General features: G+C 35.4%; 1 protein-coding gene across 17 annotated transcripts in view; it reads left to right on the forward strand.

Moving 5' to 3' along the window:
* The window catches only part of DLG1 (discs large MAGUK scaffold protein 1), a 248247-nt gene that overhangs the window by 157906 nt on the left and 76474 nt on the right, over positions 1 to 13867 (forward strand). For all 17 annotated transcript variants that reach the window (XM_019651456.1, XM_019651484.1, XM_019651466.1 and 14 more), the window contains 2 exons: positions 8233 to 8353; positions 12261 to 12417. In XM_019651456.1, coding sequence (XP_019507001.1) covers positions 8233 to 8353; positions 12261 to 12417 — 278 coding nt within the window. The remainder of the gene's footprint in view (positions 1 to 8232; positions 8354 to 12260; positions 12418 to 13867) is intronic.

Genomic DNA, 13867 nt, shown 5'->3' on the forward strand with positions numbered 1-13867 from the left:
AACAGCGGTTCGAGTCCAGCCTGAGCTGAGCAGCCGCTGAGCTGCCAACAGGTAGCAGGATGGCTCAGCTAAAAAAAAAAAAAAAAAAAAAAAAACTTTAAAAAAAAATGCTCATGCTTTTGCATTATATGTCATCTCACTTTTAACTTACATTCTCTTCAGCTGGAACGCTGTTAAACTTCTGGTTTTGTCCTAGATCTCTTACCACTTTTACTTCAAGCTCTTCTACTTCTCTCCCAAACCTGGGAGGGCTTGGGAATTAATCTTGATAGCTAAGGACAATAAATTAGTCTCCCTTGTTTTGTAGTTCTTTGGGAAATCTTTTTACCTAGAATCTTAGATATAGGAAATAGCATTGCATTTTTTATTCTTCTTTGGGGCTGTCATTTCACTGTTAGGAACATTAATTTTGAGTCTCTGCTGTGTGAAATATTATGCCTTACATGTGAGAATGACTCCTCCAGAAAGGATCCATTGAATAAATGCAGTCTGGATATGGCAGGGGGAAAAGAAAGGTACATTTTCAGGCTTGGGCAGTTGACTGAATTTCTTATCCAGCTATTTTGTTGTTGTTGTTCCAGCCAGACTTGATAATGCAGCAAAGAAATTTGAGTCAAAATCAGTAAACTCTGGACTTTAAAAAGCTAGTGATTGTAGAGGTTCACATGAGTTTCGGTTGCTTTAGGGCAGCATACCAATTCCCTTGAAAATCACAGACATTCTTCCATTATCACCTAGGAAAGACTTTGGACTTTCAAAATCAAGAGCCATTGGAAGAAAGTCCGTGGCTCAAATACAAAAGAGCATCTTATATACATGAACTGGACAGGAAACAAGTGCTAAGGGGATCCTGGAAACCTATAAAATAAAATAAAAACACTATATTTTCAAGCCCTATACTATCAATAGACATTGTAGATGTTTTCCTTTTTGTATGATTACAGAGAGATAGAAATGTATAGATTCTGCCTCCTTTTGATAGAGCATACATTTTTTCCAGTATACCAGTTCCAGTCATAACCTGTTGTCTTTCTATCAGGTCACTTCACTCCTTTATGTTACTTATCTGGCCATTTTAGTAATCTGAACTAATGATCCTTGCATTTTTTTATTCCCAGTATGTATTATTATGCTTTTTGCATAGATGATACTCGGTAATATAATTAAAGAAGAGATTAATGGTTAAAGAATAAATGTTACAGCTATATTTTTAAATGCTTTGTAACTTTATCATAGTTAGAGCTTCAAGAAAGTTAAATATTCATTTCTCTGTGTTTCTGTAATGATGCAAATAATTTAGGTATGTTGTAATTTTGGAAGCTACAACTGAGATGTGTTGCTTACCTGGATCAGGAATAGCCTAATAATTTTCTGTCCTTAGCTCTTGCTATAATTACAACCTATCTGTGATATTTATGAGTTTGAAAATTAACCAATAGATAGTTTTTGCTTATTTTTTATTTTCACTTTTATGGTGCATTTGTTTTATGGGTGGATTAAAAAGAATAATTTTTTATAAATTGGGTTGACAGATCAAACCTGGCGTCAGGGTGTAGACTTTTTTTAGTAGACTTTATATTTTAGAGCAATTTTAGGTTCACAGCAAAATGAAGCCAAAAGTATAGAAATTTCCATATACCACCTGCCTCTACACATAACATAGCCTCCCCTATTATCAGTGTCACCCACCAGAGGGGTACATTTGTTAACTGATGAACCTACATGAACACATCATTATCACCCAAAGTCCATAGTTTACGATAGGGTTCACTCTTGGTGTGTATATTCTGTGTGCTTGGACAAACATATAATGACATGTATCCACTACTATAGTACTATACAGAGTATTTTCACTGCCCTAAAAAGCCTATACTCCACCTACTTATCCCTCCCTCCCGTGAATTCCTGGCAACCATTGGTCTTTTTATTGTCTTCATGGTTTTGCCTTCTCCAGAATATCATGTAGTTGGAACGATACAGGTTGACTTCTTTTATGTAGTAATAAGAGTATGCATCTAAGGTTCTGACATACCTTTTTATGGCTTGATAGCTCTTTTTTTTTAGCACTGAATAATATTCCATTTTCTGGATGTACTACAGTTTATCCATTTACCTACTGAAGAAATCTTGGGTGCATTCAAGTTTTGGCAGTTATGATTAAAACTGCTATAAACATTCAGTGTGCAGATTTTTGTGTGGACATAGTTTTCAGTTCATTTAGGTAAATACCATGGAGCGCAATAGCTAGATCATATTAGAATATGAACTTTTATAAGAAACTGCCAAACTGTCTTCCAAAGTAGCTGTACCATTTTGCATTCCCACTAGCAAAGTATGGGAGTCCCTATTGCTCCATATCCTCATCAGCATTTGGTGTTACCAGTTTTCTGTATTTGGTCATTCTAATAGATGTACAGCAGTATCACATTGTTTTAATTAGCATTTTTCTGATGACATATGATGTGAACTGTCTTTTTGTATGCTCATTTGCCATCTGTATATCTTCTTTGGTAAGGTGTCTGTTAAAGAGTCTTTGGCCCTTTTTTATATTTTATTTTCTATTTTTCAATTATAGTTGACATGCAATATTATATTAGTTTCAGGTGTATGGCATAGTGATTAGACATTTATTATATACCTTATGAAGTGATCAGCCAAATAAATCTAGTACCCATCTGACACCGTACATAGTTATTACTATATTGAATGTATTCTGTATGCTGTGCTCTACATAATGGCACATTTTAAAATCAGGTTGTTTGTTGTATATTTTGACTAACAGTCCTTTATCAGATACCTTTTGCAAATATTTCTCCCAGTCTGTAGCTTGTCTTTTCATTCTCTAAACAGTATCTTTCATAGAGCATAGACATTTAATTTTAATGAAGTCTAGCACTTGTCAGTTCTTTCTTTCATGGATCATGCCTTTGGTGGTGTATCTAAAAAGTCATTGCAACAACCAGCCTGTCTTGGCTCATGCTGCAGACTTTGCTAAAATCTCTCAAAGGTTAACAAACCCCAAACAAGCATCATCTGGCCTCAGATGAACCCCTACCTCTTGCTAAGTGGCCCCAAGCCGAGCACTAATGGCAGCCAGCCTCAGTTTGAAGCTTAGCCTCTCACAGGCACCTCCAAGCCCAGTGTGGGGGGAAGACATCTGCAGATTGCTTTGTGGCTCATGCCAAGTGGCCTAAGGCAGGATGTAGGTGGAGGCTAAATTTGGCCTGCTGCAAGGCCGTACCAAGGAGTCTTCAGGGCTGGCACACCTGCCTGGTGGCTGACTTCAGACTGCACTGGAGCACCATTTGGCTGCCTCTGCATTTGACACACTGAAGGGGCAGACTGGGAAGGCACCAGACCCCTGTTAAAGTGAATCTTCCTCTGTAGGGTCAGCCCCTGCACAACAACTCCTCCACTGTAATCATGACCAGACCTCACAACCAATCAGCCTGAGGGTCAGTCCATCCCACTGATGTTCAAACAGCAGCACCAAGACTTAACTATTGTACAACAGGAGGACACACACCACTCACACAAGGGATACACCTGCAGAACACGGCAGGTGACCAGGGAGACAGCGCCATTGGGCCCCACAGGTCACCTACTACATAAGGCCACTCCACTAAGAATGGTAGACATTGCAGCTCTACATAAAAGATAAAAACAAACACAGGAAGACAGCCGAAATGGGAAAACAAAGAAACATGTCCCAAATGAAAGAACAGAACAAAGCTTCAGAAAAAGAACTAAGCAAAATGGAGCCAAGCAACCTACCAAATGCACAGTTCAAAACACTGATTATAAGGATGCTCAATGATCTCAGTTAGAGCTTCAACAAAGAGATAGGAAACATAATAGATGGAAAACACAAAAAAGAACCAGTCAAAAATGAATAATATGATAACTGAAATGAAAAATACATTAGAGGAAATCAACAGTAGACTAGATGAAGCAGAAGTTCGAATCAGCAATTTGAAGGATAGGTTAGCATGAAACACCCAATCAGAGCAGCAAAAAGAATCCAAAAAAAATGAGGATAGTTTAAGGGCCCTCTGAAATAATATCAGGCATACCAACATTTGCACCATAGGGGTACCAGAAGAAAAGAGAGAGCAAGGAATTTAAAACCTATTTGAAGAAATAATGACAAAATCTCCCCTAATCTGGAAAAGGAAATAGACTTACAAGCCCAGGAAATGCAGAGTCCCAAACAAGATGAACGTACCCCAAGACACATTATTCAAATGCCAGAAGGTAGACAAAGAAAGAATCTTAAAAGCATCAAGAGAAAGGCACCTAGTTAGTAACGAAGGAGCTCTCATATTATTGTCAGCTGATTTCTCAACAGAAACTTTGCAGGCCAAAAGGGATAGGCATGAAATAGTCAAAGTCGTGAAAAGCAAGGACATAAAATCCAAGATTATTCTACCCCGCAAAGCTGTCATTTAAATTTGAAGGACAGGTAAAGAGCTTCCCAGACAAGAAAAATCTACAGGACTTCATCAGCACCAAAGCAGTATTGCAAGAACTGTTAAAGGGACTTCTTGAAGAAGAAGATAAAAATATGAATAATAAAATGGCAATAACTACATATTTATCAACAATTACTTTCAATGTAAATTGATTAAATGCTCCAATCAAAAGACATAGGAGGGCTGAGGGGTAAGAAAACAAAACCCTTACACATGCTACCTACAAGAGACTCACTGCAGATGGGAAGATACACACACAGACAGAAAGTAATGGGATGGAAAAAGATATTTCATGAAAATGGAAACAAAACCCCCAAAAAAACAGTAGCAATACTTAATACCAGAGAAAAGAGACTAAAACAAAGGCTATTAAAAGAGACAAAGAAGGATCCAGTAATTCTACTTCCAGGTATGTTTCCAAAGAAACCTAAAACACTATTTCAAAGGGACTGTGCATCCCTGTTAGTTGCAGCATTATTTACAAATAGCCAAGATACGGAGGCAACCTGGGTGTCCATGAATGGATGAAGGAGAAGTGGTACATATATGCATACGATGGAATATTACTCAGCCATACAAATGAATGCAATGTTGCCATCTGCAACAATATGGATGGACCTAGAGGGTATTGTGCTGAGTGGAGTAAGTCAGAGAAATACAACTGCCATGTGATTTCACTTGCATGTGGAATCTAATGAACAAAATAAACAACAGAAACAGACTCACAGATAAAGAGAACATTTTGATGGTTGCCAGATAGGAGGGAGGTTGGGGGGAATGGGTGAAAAAGGTGAAGGGATTAATAAGTACAAATTGTTCTTTGTTCCTATATTTATCATCCGTTCTTTTTCTGCCTTTTAGGATTTTAATTAAGCATTTTATATGATTCCATTTTTCTTTCCTATCTTAGCGTATCACATATTCTTTTTACTCTTTTTTTAGTGGTTGTCCTAGAGTTTGCAATATACATGTACAAGTAATTCAAGTCTACTTTCAAATATCACTATACAGCTTCACAGGTAGTGTGAGTTCAAAATAGTCTGAAGTCCTCCTGTTACTTGTATCATTGCTGACATTCGACTTGTATATAAACACACACACAGTCGAATACAGTATTACTAATATTATTATTATTATTTTAAGATTTTATTGGGGAATTGAGGGAGGGGAACAATTTTGGGGAATCGGGGAAGGGGAACAGACAAGTTGCTGTCCTTTTTGTTCTTCAGTCTAGTTGTGCAGGGCGTCGCTTCACTGGCCCATGTTGGTATTATCATTGCGCTCTTCCCGGGTGAGGCAGATTGGTCGCCGGCCTCTGAACAGCCGCTCATGGAAGCTCTTGGCCGCTCACACCAGCTGCCGGCCACTCACGGTAGCTTATGGCAGCCCACTGCAGCAGGAGCTGCAGCCTACACTGTCACTAGCGACTCATGGCAGCCCAGCTCCAGGTCGAGCTGTTGTTCACCATTTTAGCTGTAGAGGGCGCAGCATCACTGGCCCTAATGTGGGATCCGAACCGGGGCCCTGCTGCTCAGAGCTGACGTCCCAAGCCAGCTCTAAACCAACGCGCCACTCGGCCGGCCCACTAGTATTATTTTTAACAAAGTGTTATCTGTCAGACAAGAATAAGAAAAATAAGGTGTGTGTTTGTTTATTTTACCTTTACTTATTCCTTCTTCAGTGCTCTTCTTTCTTTATATATAACTGAGTTTCTGACCTATTAACTTCTCTCTAAAGAACATCTTTAAACATTTCAAAAGGCAAGTATACTGGCAACAAATTCCCCCAGTATTTGTTTGTTTAAGAAAATGTCTTTTCTTCATTTGAAGGATAATTTCACAGGGTACAGGGTAAGTTTTTTTTTCTCTTAACAGTGAATATTTCACTGCACACACTTGTTTGAATGGTTTCTGAGGAGAAGTCAGATGTAATTCTTATCTTTGCCCCTCTGTCATTAAGATGGGTTTTTTTCTGTGGCTTCTTTCAGGATTTTCCCCCCCTTTTTGGATAGTTTTTAAAAGATAATGCCTAGGTGTAATTCCCTTGGTATTGTCGAGCTTAGTGTTCTCTGAGCTTCCTAGATCTATGGTTTGGTGTCCATCACTGTTTGGGGAAAATTCTTAAGCATTATTGTTTCAAATATTCTTCTATTCCTTTATCTCCTTCTTTTGGTATTCCCATTATGCCTATGTTACACCTTCTGTAGTTGCCCCACAGTCCCTGGATATTGTGTTCTGCTTTTGTTGGAGGGCTTGGTTTTTGTCTTTTTTTTCTCTTTTAATTTTCTGTCTTCAATAGAGGTTGCTATTGAGATATCTTCAAGCTCAGAGATTCTTTACTTAGCTATGTCCAGACTGCTAATAAACCCATCAAAGGCATTCTTCATTTCTGTTACAGTTTTTTTTTTAATTAAAGTTTATTGGGGTGACAATTGTTAGCAAAGTTACATAGATTTAAGGTGTGCAATTCTGTAATATATCATCTATATATCACATTGTGTGTTCACCTGTTACAGTGTTTTTGATCTCTGGTATTTCTTTTTGTTTCTTAAAATTTCCATCTCCCTGCTTACATTATTCATCCATTGTTGTATACTGTCTGCTTTTTCATTACAGCCATTACCATATTAATCATTGTTTTAAACTCCTGGTTTGATAATTCCAACATTGCTGCCATACCTGAGTCTGGTTCTGGTGCTTACTCATTCTCTTCAAACTGTGTTTTTGCCTTTTAGCATGTCTCGTAATTTTTTTCTTGATAGCTAGTCATGATGTACATGGTAAAAGGAACTGCTGTAGATAGGCCTTTAGTGATGTGGTAATGAGGTGTTGGGAGAGGGAAAGTGTTCTCTAGTCCTATGATTAGGTGTGAGCCTTTTAGTGAGCTTGTTGTGTCTCTGGAATGTGAACTAACAGTGTTTCTCAGTATTCTCCCTCCCTCCCTTTGGTGGGACTGGATGGCTAGAGTGAGTTGGTGATTTACCTTCCCTGATGTCCATTGGACTCCAAAAACCTTGGCAGGTTAGGCTCTGGTTAATAGTTTCTCCTGAGGGCAGACTCTTGAGAAGAACGGAACACTCCTGTGTATTCCAAATGGTTCCTATTCCCTTCCCCCTGCCAGAAGCACTGGAGGATTTTTTTTCTCTAATATTCTCTGTGAGAGCCAATAGAAATCCAGGAGATAAAATTTAGAAAACTATGGGGACCCTGTATGACAGGATTCCCCTGGAGTTTTGACTCTGAGTCAAAACTACCACCAGAAATTTGTCAATTACGATTCAGGATTCTCTGCCCCAGCAGTAGTTCCCACAGAGGTTTCTGCTGTGGTTGTGATTCTCTGTATTTGCCTGCCAGTCTCTACAATTCAGGGGACAGTGGTTTGCCTTGTGACCTCCCTTATATTAAGGATCAAAGAAGAGTTGATATTTTTTTTTTCAGTTTGTTCAGCTGTTTAGTTTTTGTGAAGACAGAGTGATGACTTCCAAGCTTCTTACATGCTGAACTACAAACCGACTATTAATAATTTGGTTTTTATAGGTTTGCTTTACTGATCTGAATGACTAAACTAGTTTTTACCAGCTAGTTTTTACCTGCAAATGTAAACCTGTCTGATTTTTTAACCTGATAAATAAATCTTCTCTACTAAATTCTATTATATAATAAGTGAATATGACGTTAACCTTTAAATTAATAATTCAAAAATGTGGTACTGAATGGCTTATTTCATTTTTCAAGTATTTTTCACTTTCTTTATTTTGAAGCTGCTTCTCAGCCTGTTGATAACCATGTTAGCCCATCTTCCTACTTGGGCCAGACACCAGCATCACCATCCAGATACTCACCTGTTTCAAAAGCAATGCTTGGAGATGATGAAATTACACGGTAAGAAACTGAACATTCATTCTTCTTACATAAAGCCAGCTATTACATGGAGTTATAATCAGCCAAGTAAGATAGCCATAATTTTATTGAATTTACTGAAAAATTTTATTGACAGTGATGAACGTAAACCTTAATTTTTTTCATTGGAGCATTCATTGAAGAGCCTGAAATGTAGAGATATCTTATATTTCAAGTAAATCACTACTTTTCATTGAATATTTTTTGTTTTTAATGATTGGTAAATTATCCTTAGAAATTAGCTTAGGTAAAAGTTCAAAATATATTTATGCATACTTAAAACTAACTTTTATGTATTTTTATTTAATATATACCATATATTATGGCATTTATTTTCAGTTATATTCATGTTCAGAATTCAACAAGTGGTATTTTCTTTGCTGTATATCCCTGATATCCTGACACCTAAAATTTACTTTCATCTAACATTACTAACCGCACTACTGTTTGAAGATTAACTTTGTTTTTAATCCCAAAGAACTCTTAACTGAGAAAAAAAAATAAGTTAAAAATTATTTTAGATCTTTTTCACAGTATTCAGTATAGTATTAAAACACTACAGTTTGCTTGGTAATACAAGCCTTTATGATTTGTACAAGTATTTCATATTAATCATAGCATTTAACATTAAATATATACTAATTAATGTCTGTTTTACTCGTATGCTTTTTATTGCATTATTATTACAATTATTTTTTAACCTTCGTAATTGTAATTATTTATTTGTCAGACTTCTTACTTTAGGCAGTAATTTCTTTAAGATCATATAGGAATGTTTGTTCTTGTCCTCTTCTTCAAGAGTTAACCACGTTGAGAACTTAATTTAATAGATGCTCGGTAATTATGTTTGGAATGAAATTGAGCAGAAAGAATAGTGCTTGTGATTGTGATACGAATTTTCAAGGCTGTTAGTCTTTAGGCTGTGCTTCTCTAATGATCTGTCATGGTCATTTTGTTGTTATTTTCTAATAGTGCCTATTTATAGAAGTAAAGAGGAAAAATAGTTAATGGCTTATCTAGTTTTTAATCTCTGGATATTTTTTGAACTAAAAAATGTGTTATATTAGCATCTTGATTGTTCCCCATCTTTTTACTATATATCTCTTGATTAGAGTATTGTATTGGACTTTGTGGTATTACACAACAGTTCTACATGTTTTCTATATTTTTCTGTGAAAACCAGGTGGTTGGCTACTAAATATGGCTTCCTAAAGTTGTGTGTGTTTTATCACTCCCTTTTGATAATTACGGTACTTTGCCCAGATAATGAAGTACAGAAATCTTTACCTTCCCATTAGAACGTCGCCACAATTTAACCTTAAGCAATCTTTCAGTTTATCTCACATTACCAATTTTACAAAAAAGAAATGACAGTTGGTAATTCTAAGGTTCATTTTTTTAACAGCTTTATTGAGATATGATACATATACCATACAGTTTACCCGTTGAAAGTATACAACTCAGTGATTTTATTTACAGTAAAATATATATAACATAAAATTTGCTATTTTAACCATTTTCAAATGTGTGATTCAGTGGCATTAATTGCATTTATAATATTATACAACCATCACCACTGTCTATTTCCAAAACTTTTCATTACCTCATACAAACTCTGTAACCATTAAGCAGTAACTCCCCATTCCCTATCCTTCCAGCCCCTGGTAACCTGTAGTCTACTTTCCATCTCTATGAAATGTGCCTATTCCGGATTGTTTATATTAGTAGAATCTTACAATACTTATCCTTTTGTGTCTGGCTTCTTTCACTTAGCATAGTGTTTTCAGGGTTTATCCATGTGGTAGCATGTATCAAAACTTCATTCCTTTTTATGGCTAAATAATATTCCATTATGTGTATATAACCCATTTTGTTTATCCATTCATCTGTTGATGGACACCTGGGTTGTTTCTACCTTTTGGGTATTGTGAATAATTCTGTGATAAAAATTAACATACAAGTATCTACTACACCCCTGCTTTCAATTCCTTTAGCTATATACCTATCAGTGGAATTGCTGGGTGACATGGTAACTCTGTTTAAGTTTATGAGGAACCACTTAACAATTTTCTATAGCAGTCACACCATTTTACATTCCCCCCATCAATATATATGAGGGTTCCAGTTTTTTCACATCCTCACCAACACTCGTTTTTTTCTGTTTTGTTTTGTTTTATAGTCAATGTAGTAGGTGGGATGTTATCTTATTGTGATTTTGATGCATTTCCCTAATGACTAATGATGTTGAGCATCTTTTAATGGGCTTGTGTTATCTGAAAAATCATTTTATTTTCCTCTGGAAATACTGTTGGATTTCAGCAGGCTATTTTTTAATTAAGCATTATTTACCAATGTAAAATTGTAATTCATACATGTGTTTAAAGCATAATAAGAACCCTAAGCCATGAGCCCACAGTCTAACAAGGAAATAAAACATCATCAGCATAGTGAAACCTATCCTGTGCTCCGATTCTATGCTGTTTCTCCTATGCTGCCCACCATGATAGCTACTTTCCTGAATTTTGGATTTATTATTCCCTTTTTTCTTTCATATATATTTGTGTATACAATATTTCCTAAACAATATATGATTTAGTTTTGCTGTTTTTGACAAGAAAATATCATTTTGTTAACCCTATAATTGAACTGGCAAAACTGATACCTATGTATGACTAGAAAACATTTTAAGTTTTGCATAGACAAATATTTAAGAGGATTAATTACACATTATATGGAAGGATCCCTAAAATTCATTTGTAAAAGTTATTTACTTCTGTTAAGCCTTGTTACCAATAGCTTTCTGTGACGTTTTAGAAAAATCAGATTAAATTTTAAAAATATTTATCAAATATGACACATTCTAATCTCAAGTGATATCCTGTATTTCGTTGTCTAAAATAATCTGCTGCTGGAATTTTCATGGTCTTACCAGAGCATTTGAGTGGTTTTCACACAACTGTATAACTGTTAACAAATGTGAAACATTAGTGGTAAAATGTATTCTGATTTCAGAGATTTTAAATGCGGGGGAGGGGTTGCAAAAAGATGCATCTTAGAACAGATGAAAAACAGAGGTAGGTAAACAGATAGATGGATGTGACTTAAGAAATAAAGATATTTATTTCATATAAAATGTCTGGAGATGGGTAAGTCCAATGTTTGTGTAGCAACCCTAGGTCAATGGCATCTCTGCAGTCTTACCTTCATGATTGTAATATGTGCAAACCAGTAATGGGATTTTATTATTCATTCTTTTCTGTGGGCATTATTTTGGTTGGGGAGGGGAACAAATGTGCTTTGTCCTTATTAGGGTCTGTTTTTCTTTGGGAAGTGACAGTAACACTTTCCATGATTTTTCAGATACCAGAATAGGGTCTTAGCCTCACCTTATTAGCAAAGGGGGAAGGGATTGCAATGGCTGGCTTAAGTTAGTCATACTCATCCCTTTGGGACTGGAAAAAGGACCTACCTTCACTAATACAAAGGGATGTCTACCTTTTACACCACCTAAGAAGTAGGGGCAGTGACTGCTTCATAGGTCATAAAATGTGTGCAACATCAACTTTTCATAAGCATATATAGTTCCTGATTAGGCTCTTTATTATTTTTTTAATTTCCATATTTTCTTCCTTTTGTTTTAGTTTCATGTCTGATTTTTAACATGGGCTCTTGGCTTTTATAATAAATTAGGATTTTTCCTTTTAATTTCTAAGCCTAATTTCTAGGCTTAGAAAGTATTTCTTTACTCCACAGTTTTGAAAACCTTTTATATTTCATCACGCTTTCTTTGTAGTTTGATAGCATGAGTTATCAATAGGAAATCCTCATTGAGAGAATGTGAAGTTCTCTATAAAATTTATAAGATATTCAATATTTTTTTTATTTTTAGGGAACCTAGAAAAGTTGTTCTTCATCGTGGCTCAACGGGCCTTGGTTTCAACATTGTCGGTGGTGAAGATGGCGAAGGAATATTTATTTCCTTTATCTTGGCTGGAGGACCTGCTGATCTTAGTGGAGAGCTCAGAAAAGGAGATCGTATTATATCGGTAGGATATATTAATCAAAATAATGTTTTTATCATTTTAACTATGACCTATTAATTATTAAAAGTTTTGGTTTTTACATCCTAAAGTTATGGTAGGTGTTTTAGTTATATTCTTATCATTTTACAGCTTAATTGTAGAATTACAGTGTTGTCAAAGAACATGTTCTGTATGATAGATTTTCTTTTGGTATTTGAAGAAAGCATATATTCTCTATTTGTTGACTGCAGAGTTCTGTATATGTGTATTAACTCAACCTTGTTACTCATTTAGTTCAGATCTTTTTTATATTTTAATCTGTTGTCTACTTAATTTATTATTTAAAAAGATGTTTTAAGCTGTTTGAATATGATGGTGGGGTTAGCAGTTTGTCCTTGGAGCAATTTTTTTTTATTACATGTTTGAAACTGTTATTAGATGAATCTAAGTTTAGAATTATCATTTCTTCCTGATTAGTTGAACTTTTTTGATCATTATGTAACAAGTCTCTATTTATGATAATGGTTTTTACCCTAGAAGCTATATTGCCTATATTAGCATATTATGGCTACGCTAACTTTTTTTGCTTGATATTTGCCTCATCTTTTCGCCACTTTTTACTTTCAGTTTGTCTGGTGCTTATGTGGTTATTATCCATACAATTTTAGACTAAAACTGATCAATAGTTCTACTGTTTTACCTAATGATACACAGACTTTGGGACACTAATTCTACAATAATTGTGCTATTTCTAATATTTTACTTCTATTTCATTATTATATCCCCCAAATTGAATCATTTTTGTGTTTTTAACAGTTAATCCATATGTTCTATAATTTTTTTGTTCCTCTTTTCTTGTATCTCACTTCTTGCTTGTTTCTAAGTGGGCCACTAAGATTTGTTATATAGGACTCTCTTGTTCATTGTAGTAAATTTACCTTTTATATCTCCCATCCTCCACTTGCTAGAAAAACTCCCTAGTCATTTTTAAAAGCAAAGATGTCCCTCACATATTTAAATGCACTGTAGTGGGAGCCCTTGAATTATTCTTTAGTGATGATTTCTTTATGATAAATATATTTGGAGTTTGTCTGAAAATATATTTATTTTACTCTCATTTGTAAATATAATTCAATCTAGAATTCTAGGTTGATAGCTGTTGTCTCCAGTATTTCGAAGTTATTGCTTTATGCTATCTGGCTTCTTTTGTTGCTATTTAACAAAATACCTACATTGTGTTATTTGTTAGTAGGTGATTTGTTTGTCTCGCTGATTGCTTTTAAGATTCTTAGTCTTTAGTGTACTACAGTTTCACTAAAATGGGTCTATGTCTAGCATTCTGTTTATTTTGTTTGGGATTTATTATGCTTCTTGAATCAGAGGAGTCCTGTCTTTCATCATTTCTAGAATCTTCGTAGCCATTCTCTTTCAGATTTTGCCTTTCCCACATTGTGTATATTCTGTCCTCGTGAAC

This window comes from Hipposideros armiger, unplaced genomic scaffold (assembly GCF_001890085.2).
Source record: "Hipposideros armiger isolate ML-2016 unplaced genomic scaffold, ASM189008v1 scaffold_8, whole genome shotgun sequence".
Lineage (NCBI taxonomy): Eukaryota > Metazoa > Chordata > Mammalia > Chiroptera > Hipposideridae > Hipposideros > Hipposideros armiger.